The sequence below is a fragment of the Corvus brachyrhynchos genome, unplaced genomic scaffold (assembly GCF_000691975.1).
Source record: "Corvus brachyrhynchos isolate BGI_N302 unplaced genomic scaffold, ASM69197v1 scaffold70, whole genome shotgun sequence".
Taxonomy (NCBI): Eukaryota; Metazoa; Chordata; class Aves; order Passeriformes; family Corvidae; genus Corvus; species Corvus brachyrhynchos.
The window spans coordinates 8,687,140-8,696,759 of NW_008236217.1; the positions used below are offsets into that span (position 1 = coordinate 8,687,140).

Sequence of the window (9,620 nt, forward strand, 5' to 3'; positions counted from 1 at the left end):
GGGAAGAGACAAGCCTCCAGGGCCTTCAGCCTCTACGCCAACATCGACATCCTCCGGCCCTACTTCGATGTAGAGCCCGTCCAAGTGCGAGCCAGGTGGGCAGCCCCCGGCGCGGGGCACGGGGAGCCGGTGGCTCCGTGCCTTCAGGAGGCTAGCTGTCAGCTCCCAGAGAACGAGCAGGAGTGGGCTGTCAGCCCTGCGGGAAGACTCACGGATGAGGAAACACATTGTGTGTTGTCCCGCTCACCTTAGTGAGGTCCCGTGGTTGGGCTGGCGGCCCTGTCACCCAGCATTGCTGCTCAGGGCAGGAGAAGGGGCTCTTTTCGTACTCGGCTACCTTATGTGACTTCTGTTGGGTTTGCAACACAGTTGTGTCCAACAAGGCAAAGTTTTGTGAGCCTTTATGAGGAAAGTTATCTTTCCTTCCTGCTGTTCCGTCAATGATCTCTCCTCCCTGAGTGGATCCCTAAGCATTTTCATTGAATCTGCCCCTCCCGAGCAAAGTTAGCCCACTGACAGTAAGGTTTTTCTTCTTTAGTGACCTTGACTCACCCTTTAGAAAGAATCTCTGTCCCCCAAGTCCTGTCAACACAACAGCAAACACTGGTAATGGGTGTTGGGATCTTTTACTTATGAAGCATTTTGTTAACCATTCTGTTGTCCTTCCTGCTCCTGTTGTCGTTCCCTGCTTTCCTGTGATGCAGACTGCTGGAGTCCATGATTCCTGTGAAGATGATTAATTTCCCACAGGTGAGTTCCCTTTTGCTGAATCAGACTCCATGGCCAAGTGACTGTCCCCCAGACACCTTGTAAAACTGTAATAATCCGTGTTATTAAGGACTGAGTTTGTTAGGTGTTCATCTCCCTGAAAATGTTGATGACTCCTTTCCATGGTTGTTCCAAACCTCAGTGTGCTCTCACCTAACCTCAGGTGATAACCTGGGTGATAAACGCCATCCAGTGTACTTCTCACATCACTTGTGGTGGGGACCCTGGTGTTCAGGGGCTCTAACCAAACTTTCCCTCACCTGTCTCCTCCTGTAGAAGATTGCAGGCGAGCTGTACGGACCCCTCATGCTGGTTTTCACACTGGTGGCCATTCTTTTGCATGGAATGAAGACCTCAGATACCATCATTGTACGTCAAGTCTCAGTGATAAGTGGTGGTTTGACTGGGTTGCTGTAGGGACACTAGAAAATGAGAGGAAAGCTCTTCTATAACTGAATAAGTGTCTTGCTAAAAAGCAGATTGATTTGAGGAAAAACATTTTGGTTTGGGGGTGGGAGGAAGGATGCACCAGAAAGTCTTGACACTCTGCTGCTGGGAGAAGTTGGGGTGTAGGTCCTGTGACCCCCTGAATGCTGCTAGCCAGCTATTTGATAATGCCTGCAAAGGATCTGGGACTCTCAGGGATTAATTTGGGTGCTGGCAGGTCAGTTCTTTGAGTTCTCTTCATCATGACACTGTCTTCACAGAGGGAAGGCACACTGATGGGCACAGCCATTGGCACCTGCTTCGGTTACTGGCTGGGCGTCTCATCTTTCATGTATTTCCTGGCATATCTGTGCAATGCCCAAATCACGATGGTGCAGATGCTGTCACTGTTGGTAGGTACTGATGGAGCTGCCCTGTGATGCACATTGGCTGCATGGTGTTCCAGAGCAAGCTTTTCCCAAAGAACAGGAAAAGTCTTTGTAAGTTGCTGGTCCCAGGTAACTGCACTGGGACAACCTGGAATTCCAGGATGTTCTGCTGACCTGCCCCATCCCAGGCACAGTGATAGTACAAAGAGGCAGTTCCTTTGTGCAGGTCTCCTACTTTGCACTTCCTGATTTGAGAGCCTGGTGGTAAAAAGCCAGGAGACAGCAATTTCTCTGGGATTGGAGGATCTTTCCTCTGTTTCCCAGGTTGTCTCAATCTCTTACGTGCCTGTGAATCCTTCAGACATTATCTGTGTGTGAGCTGCTGTTAAAGTTGTTGTTCTGGTTGACTGTTTGGCAGTGAATGAGTGGTTTGTGAGGCTTTGCCGTGGTGAAGTGTTGCAGGAATAGGCTGTTCATGCTCTTGATCAATGGCCCTTTGTGTGGGACTGGTCCTTGTAACATGGACATTTTTGTTTTGTCAGGGCTACGGTCTTTTCGGACACTGCATCACCCTCTTTGTCACCTATAATATCCACTTCCACTCCCTCTTCTATATCTTCTGGTTGGTTGTTGGTGGACTGTCTACACTACGAATGGTAAGGGACAGGCAGCCTGGGGTCCTCCTCTTCCTGGGACAAAAAAAGGGAGGGAAGTGTTTGCTTTCTGTTCCTTGGCCTGGTGGTTCATTTCACAGCCAGTCAAGCTGCTGTGGAGAACAGCCCCATGCTCCTGCATAATTTGGGCACTGGTGTATGGAGTTGCTATTTGGATTAATATCCTCACCCGTTCTAACAGCTGCAGGAGGTTTATTTACCTGAGCATCCTGCAAGGACTGGGCAAGGTTCACCTACACAGAACAGTTTTGAATTGCTCTAAATTTGTCGGTGAAAACTGCGAAAAAGACTCAGTGCAGTGTTTCTGCAGATTCTCACTGCCTGACCTGTTCTTCTCTGTGTTCCTGACTGCAGTGCCAGAGGCTCAGGCCTTCTCTGATCACCTCCTCTCTCCTAGGTTGCTGTGTTGGTGTCACGTACCGTGGGACATACCCAGCGGCTCATCCTGTGTGGGACTCTTGCTGCTCTGCATATGCTTTTCCTCCTCTATCTGCACTTTGCTTATCACAAGGTGGTAGAAGGTAAGCAAGGGAGATTTGAAGACATCGTGTTAGATCTGGGGGAAGAGAAGTTCTCTTTTCTCTCTCTGAGAGAAAGAATGGACAGTTTGAATCGGTCCTGAGGGCATCTGTGCCAATTTCCAACTCTAAAATGACCGCCACTAGCTTTTCTAGAAGAAGCTGTTCAAGTAGGGCAGCAGGTAAACATTGGGGTAGTTACTATGCACTGAGTTTTAGCACTTAAGACCCAGTTTGTGAGGCAGGACCCTTATTATTTCCCGAGTGAAGTGTAACAGCACTGACTGTTCTTGCATGCAGATGTCCAGCCCCTTCCTGAATATTGTTGAAGTCAGGTGGCTTTTCTCTGATCAGGAAATGTGTCATGAGTGTTTTTCCTTCTTTGTTCAACACCTTTTTTAATCTTGTGTTGTACAGCACAGATAGCAGAAGCTGTATCTTCCCCAGCTAGTACTGTTTGTTAACCAGGCCATGCATGGTCAGGTCCTCCTTCCACATCTCTTCTTGTTTTCTCCTAACAAAGTCTCAACCTCCTTAAAAAATACAAAACCAAAATTCTTCTCTCACCCCATCTCTAGAGAGTTTCCAGATCCCTAAATATGCAATTCTGCAAATCTCTGTATGAGTTTAGGCAGCCAGACCCATCGTGATATTTCTGATAAATCTGCATAATTAGGGGTTATACATAGCATTACAAGTCCTTTTAGGTACAAATCTTGTTCTTTCCTGAATCTGTTCTAATGGCATAGGTTCTGATCTGCAGCTTCTTGGCAGAGAAATAGAATAAGATATACTCCAAGCAATTTCCTTCAAAGCACTCCAAAACTGATTATCAATCTTAAGAGGGTAGTTGACAGAGACTTGAGGATATTTGCATTGGTCTGTGTATTTCCTGCCAAGCATGGTCTGTTTGCACTGCAGTGACAAAAATTCCACATTGCAGCCCAGCTGCAGCTCCTGATATGGGTCTGCAAGTGTATCTCAGGATGAAAGCAAACAGAGAATCTTGGTCTAAGAGCAAGATCTGTGCTGGGATGAAGTAGGAACAGGATTTTATCAATTTCCCTCAGCAGAGCAACATCTCTGGCAGTACCTGCATTCAGGTCGAGTGGCAGGGGACTGGATCTGACACCCTCAAAGCAAAAGGATCTGTGTTCCTCTTGGGAACATGCACAAGCTCTTCCTGCCCTGAGCACAAGGTCTGGTGTGTACCCTGTGTCTCTGGATGGAAGTGTTTACTCCTGTTCAGTCTTTGGGGCTAGATGTCTCCTCCCATTGCCTGCAAGTGCTTTGCCCGTTCTGGGCTCTGGCACCATCAACCACTACCTGGACAGAGAAAAAGGCAAGAAGAAATGTGCCATCTGCTATCATCTGAACTAACTCTTGCCTCTCTCCCCTTTTTTTTGTTCCTGCAGGTATCCTGGACACATTGGAAGGACCTAACATGCCACCCTTTCAGAGAGTTGCCCGAGACATTCCAGTTGTTTCCAATGCTGTAGTGAACACAACAGCCAAAGCCATTGCATTGACCCTGTAGTTTTACAGACTTGGACTTGCTTCCTTCACTACTTCGGGGGCTGCATAGGGCCACAGTAACCTGCTGCCTCTTAGGAACAGGACAGAACAGCAAGAAGACAACTTGGTTTTGTTTTCCTGGACCTGTCCTCTGCGTTATGGTTTTGGGCAGCTGAGTGGACTCAGCTGAGGTGAGTCGCACCTCAGTGACTCAGAAGAGCTACACTCTTCCCCCATCCAGGTCTGGGCTGTCTTGAGTAGAGTGGTTCTGTTGCCTGCATGTTTAGCTGGGATTTCCCAGCGCAGTTTGTCCCTTAGCTCTCTTTCCGCTTGCTGATGTAACTCCAGGAGTATCTGCCCTGTTCCTGTCCTGAAGAGGGAAGGATTAAATTGATGTTGGTGCTGAGTGATGTCTTATGCTTGAGCCTGTTTGTCTAATGGGAGCGTGGTGCTTGGGTCTCTGCACCTTCATCTGTCCTGCCCTAGACTCAAAGGGGGATTCTTTGCAATTTTCTGCTGTCCTTCTTCAAATATTCTGTGATACATGGCCTGTTTGGGGTACCGTTTTCAAAGGCACAGTAGTTCAAAAGGTGCGGGAACTTCACTTTCTCTGGCAATTTTCAGTTTTCAGCTCAGTGTGTTTAACCACATGCTCTTTCTTGTCATGTTCCATATTGATCCCTCTCTCTTCACTTGGTCGAAGCTGCTATCTCACCTCACCATCCCTTCTGCTGTGTATGTCAGAAATGTATCTGTCCCCATGTGTAGGAGCTTTGGGGTGGTTCGGACGGGGACGGTGACGAGAGATCTCTATAGTCAGATCTTGGAACATGCGGTTTATTGCAAAGGGCGTGGGTACAGGGGCACTGCTTAGAGCTGCAGCTGGCAGCTCTGAGCAGGCCCAAGAGAGTAAGCGGGTAAGAGAGAGAGCGAGAGGAATGAGAGTGAAGAAGTGTGTGTGAAGAGAGAGTAAGAGTGTGTAAGAGTAAGAGAGAGAGTGAGAGTGGAATACTGAAGTCCTGGTTATAATACAATAAATCATCTTCTGTACTGAATATTCTAATTGTCACTAACCAATCTAATACAAGATACAAATCCTATAGCATTTACCTACAGCCTATAAGAGTTCTTATATTACCATAGAGTGTTACATCTTAACTTCTAAAAACTACTCTTTGGACCCCTTCTGCTGAGCTAGTAGGGTCTGCTCTGACCCTTGGACCTGCCTGCAAGCAGAGGGTATTGTTCCATCAAGAGGGGATTACCTTCAGTCGGCCATACCATTGTTTTCCAGTTGTTCAGTAACTAAGATTTGGTATTTCAAAAGTGGCTTTCATTTCGATGTCGCCTGTAGTTTTCATATTCCCAAAATCTTTTGTCAGGCAATCATATTTATAAGGCTTTCCTGTTTCATCTTCCCCAACATCCATGCTTTCACAGTGCCTCTTGTTCTTACTGCCCTTCTGCCCATGTTGCTCTGTGGCACATGCAGGGGCAGCATGTTTGTGCATGGTCTTCAGTGGATATTTCTGTTAGGAGGCCAGTTCAGCCCACCCTTGTGCTGCTGGCCTTCATGTCTCCCAGCCATGGGACTGTCACCTCTGGGCAGTGTTTCCATTTAACGAAGGGAGAAATAGGGGAGTGTGCAATGGAAATAGAGTTGGCATATTAATCTCCAGTGTATTGATGCAGGAAAGCTCCAGTAAGGATGGGTAAGCAGAGCAGCCTAGGCTTACCTGCACTGCAGTAACTCACAACTGAGTAGTCCAGCCTTCCCTCACTACTCTAATTTTTACTGGTCTGTGAGTGGAAGCTGTTAGCTGGTAACTGGCTTTCATCTTTTCTCTCCCTGTAGTTCTGGATGTCTGGGAGAGAGGAGCCACCCCTCAGAGAAGCTCATCTTTAAACTTGGGCAGAAAAACACCAGGATGTTGCCCTTTCTTGGTGTACCCACAAGTGCACAAGGCAGACAGTGTGTCAGAACTGCACTCTTTGGTCCCTTGTTTATATTAATGGGAGAGGATGCAGCTGTAGTGGCATTCAGACTAGTGCCAAGGTGCAATGAAAGAGAGGAAGATAGTGCCAGCTACTGTAATCAGGCTGGTCATCTGCTTCAGTTGAAAAAAATGTCACTAGACAGGACTTGAGCATTTTCAGTCACAGACCTACTTTCCACTTAATATTTGCTTATTCCCACATTCATAATTTGTTCCCCTTTCAAGAGCAAAAAGCTTGTCTGCTAACAATCACATGCGTAACAGACAGGTTCCCTCACTCTCTTCTCTCCTCCTGACCCCCTTTTCTGGGAAACATTTTGGCTGAAGAACAGAACTCGGAGCAAGCTACTTGGGAGAATTGGTAATTATTTGGGCTTGTAGTCTCCATGGGGTTTTTTGGACCAAATGAACCACTTTAAGCTCCTAGAATTTCTGTTACTTCAAAACTTGACAAAATGGAAGTGTTAGTTTGTAATGCTGCTTCTGGTATTACCCTCTTTATATCTCCATGGGAGGTTTGTTTCTAATTCCAAGTTCTTGCCCTGGCGGCCTAGAATGGATCTGTTTCTCTTGGTGCAAACTCTGGAAGTACAGGCACGGGGAGGAAAAGAGAAAGACAATTGTCACTGGAGTAAGTTCATCTGAGAAGAAAAAATCATTCTGCACCGAACTTGTATCGGTGCTGATCTACAGACACAGTTGGAGAACAGCTGTGCTCCCTCCTGCACTGAGCCACTCAGCTGAACCAGAGGGGTGAAGCTGTGCCCTGTGTTTTTCACTCAGAGCACAGAGGAGAGAAGTAAGCCAACTCCTCATGAACAGTAAGCAAAGCTCCCTGAGCAGCTTGTGTGCTGTCAGCTGAGGACATGATCGGGGTGACAACCAACCACCCTCTTGGAACCTGTGGGGCTTGCTCTGCTCCAGTTCTTCAGCCCTGATTAATTCTCTGTGCAGCAGCAGCTGGAAGCTGAACTGTTCTGTACTGCCAGAAATTCAGTCCTCGGCTGAGAGCTTCAGCATTGCCTTTCACTGACAGAGAAGGACACGTTTTTTCAGGGAAATGCATGCATGCTGCAGTTCCAGGGAGCATGCTGAGCACACAGGCTTAATAAAGTCCTTGTGGGAGGGCATCTCAATGCTTACTCATGTCCTCTAGTTACCAGAACAAGCCTTACAAACCCTATCGTACTACACTATCTCTGCCTTTGTTTCCTGCCACAGCTCTTGCAGCAAATAACAAATAATTTTCTTTCTTCTCCCTTGCAACAAATCTGAAATAACCCCCTCATCACTTCCCCCTTTTGAGTAAGGGTAGCTCTGTGTTAATAAATAAAAATAGCCCCTCTTTAATAAATATGGAATAAACATAAAAAGCTGTCAGATTAGAAAGAGGAAGCGGTATATTAAAGCTAAAAATGTGTATTAAAACATCTATGACCTCCTCCTCTCCTGTGCAGTACCCGGGAGTCCAATTCTTCTTACAGTCCATCCTTGTTGCACTAATGGTCACCTTAGGTGTGATTTTGGGTTACAGGCAGGCTGTTTCTTCTCCCATTTGTTTTCCTTCCTGCGTCTACTCTCACTCTAGCTGCTATTCGTCCACTGCTTTTCTCTGTTTATTTGTGAACTCTTAATGGCATCACTCTTTCTGCCCCAGTAGGTAAACAATAAATGACCTTCCTCATACCTGCTGGGTAACTGCACATGACAAGGAAGAAATACCTAGTTCTACACAAAATAGTATTGCCAAAGTCCCTTCTGCATAGCCCTGCATTAGATTTCGTGAGCCAAAGCTTTGGACCACTAGTTCCTGTGCCACTTTTTTCAATGAATTGAGCATAAAGTAGGTGGGACAATTGTCTCTTCAATGTGCTCTTGCTCCTGACAACAGGCAGCAAGGATGCACTAGGGCATCTTCATCAATGTTTCAGGACTGCTGCTGTCAATAGAAGTGGGACATGTCCCAGGGGCTCTCCTCCAAGCACCTCTCTAATAGTAGTCTGTTTAAAAAGTGTGGGTTGACTAGTGCATGGAGGTAATTGAGAGGTGAGTCTCAGTGTAGCTTTCTAGTTGACCTGCATGCAGTAGGAGCAGCTGGAATTTTCTTGGTCACCCCCTGCCCACAACTCTGAAATCCAGCCTTTTGTCCCTCACCATCCTACAATACATAGGATCCCCTTCTCACCTGGGTCTTTTAATGTGACCTTAGAGATAAGCTGCTCCTTTTCTGAAAGCCGCAGTACCAAGCTGTACTTGCAGCTGCTGCTCATATCCCTGCGCAGATGACAGCTGTACCACAGCTGTACCACAGCTGGATGCTTGCAGCTGCTGCTCATATCCCTGCGCAGATGAGTTGCCAGACCAGTGGTCTGTTCTTGGCGTATCTTGTAGAACAGTATCAAGGTCATGCATCTCTGTGCAACAGGGAAAGAAAGAGGGGGGTGTAGATACTCTAGAGAACAGCAATGGATTACTCAAAGGGCATGGTGATGCCCACATTGGGAGTTAGATGGTGCAGCCAAAGTCTTAAAGCTGCTGATCCCCTTATCTCATTCAGGACCTAACATGCATCCTCAGCTCAGGTGATCTGCTCCTCCATTTCAATGGAGGAGAAGTGCTCCATATCCCCCTCCACACCCTATTTTTCTCTTCACTTTCCATCCCTTCTCCTGGGACTTGGCCTGCAAACCAAGCAGAGGAGCCTGGGTTTGTCCCAGTGTTACCCACTGGGCTGGAATTCACTTGAGCACTGCTATATGCAGCAGCCAGATTAGTTACGTGCAGAAAGCTGCCTACTTAGGCGGTTTAACCTAATTTCCACATCACTGCCTTCCTTTTTCAGCTCAGTGAAGTTGAAAACGCTGGGGCCCTGCTTCCTATTTCTCTCCAAGTACAGGATTACTCAACGGGAAGAGAGGGAACAAATCCCTCTGATCTATACCTGTGAATTAGGAGGTGGGGTGTGCCCTGCATACGGGGGCACAGGCTGTGTGCTCAGTGATAAGGAAATCTGTGGCCCTTCCCGAACCATCCAACTTTCACCTCCAAGCAGCTGCCTCCAAGCACCGGCTCTTGCAAGCTCTGGGCCATGAGGAGCAGCTCAGACTGACCTCGCCATTAAGTCATGGGTCGAGGTTTCAGGTTTAGCAGGTTTAAGCATTAAACGCCACAGAAGCCATGGAACACCACAGTTCCTCGGACCAAGCACCCAGAGTGCGCCAGGGCCCAATGGCTTTGGCTTCTTTCCCAGGTGGGAGCGGGGCTGGCACGGAGAGCCCTTCCCAGGTGCTTCTCCCACCCTCCTGCACCCCCAGTGTCGTGAACCCAGCCCCG

The 9,620-nt window shown here is 47.5% G+C and overlaps 2 protein-coding genes across 2 annotated transcripts in view; both read left to right on the top strand.

The window, feature by feature from the left end:
- Window positions 1–4,700, top strand: part of YIPF3 (Yip1 domain family member 3) — a 5,842-nt gene extending 1,142 nt beyond the window's left edge. Inside the window, exons 2-8 of the mRNA XM_008643330.2 lie at window positions 7–95; window positions 705–750; window positions 1,045–1,137; window positions 1,476–1,607; window positions 2,126–2,239; window positions 2,655–2,778; window positions 4,191–4,700. Of these exons, the coding sequence (XP_008641552.2) occupies window positions 7–95; window positions 705–750; window positions 1,045–1,137; window positions 1,476–1,607; window positions 2,126–2,239; window positions 2,655–2,778; window positions 4,191–4,312 (720 nt within the window). The 3' untranslated portion in view covers window positions 4,313–4,700. The remainder of the gene's footprint in view (window positions 1–6; window positions 96–704; window positions 751–1,044; window positions 1,138–1,475; window positions 1,608–2,125; window positions 2,240–2,654; window positions 2,779–4,190) is intronic.
- Window positions 4,701–5,709: 1,009 nt separating this feature from the next.
- LRRC73 (leucine rich repeat containing 73) overlaps window positions 5,710–9,620 on the top strand; it is a 10,159-nt gene continuing 6,248 nt past the window's right edge. Inside the window, exon 1 of the mRNA XM_017746338.1 lies at window positions 5,710–5,738. Within this exon, the coding sequence (XP_017601827.1) occupies window positions 5,719–5,738 (20 nt within the window). The 5' untranslated portion in view covers window positions 5,710–5,718. The remainder of the gene's footprint in view (window positions 5,739–9,620) is intronic.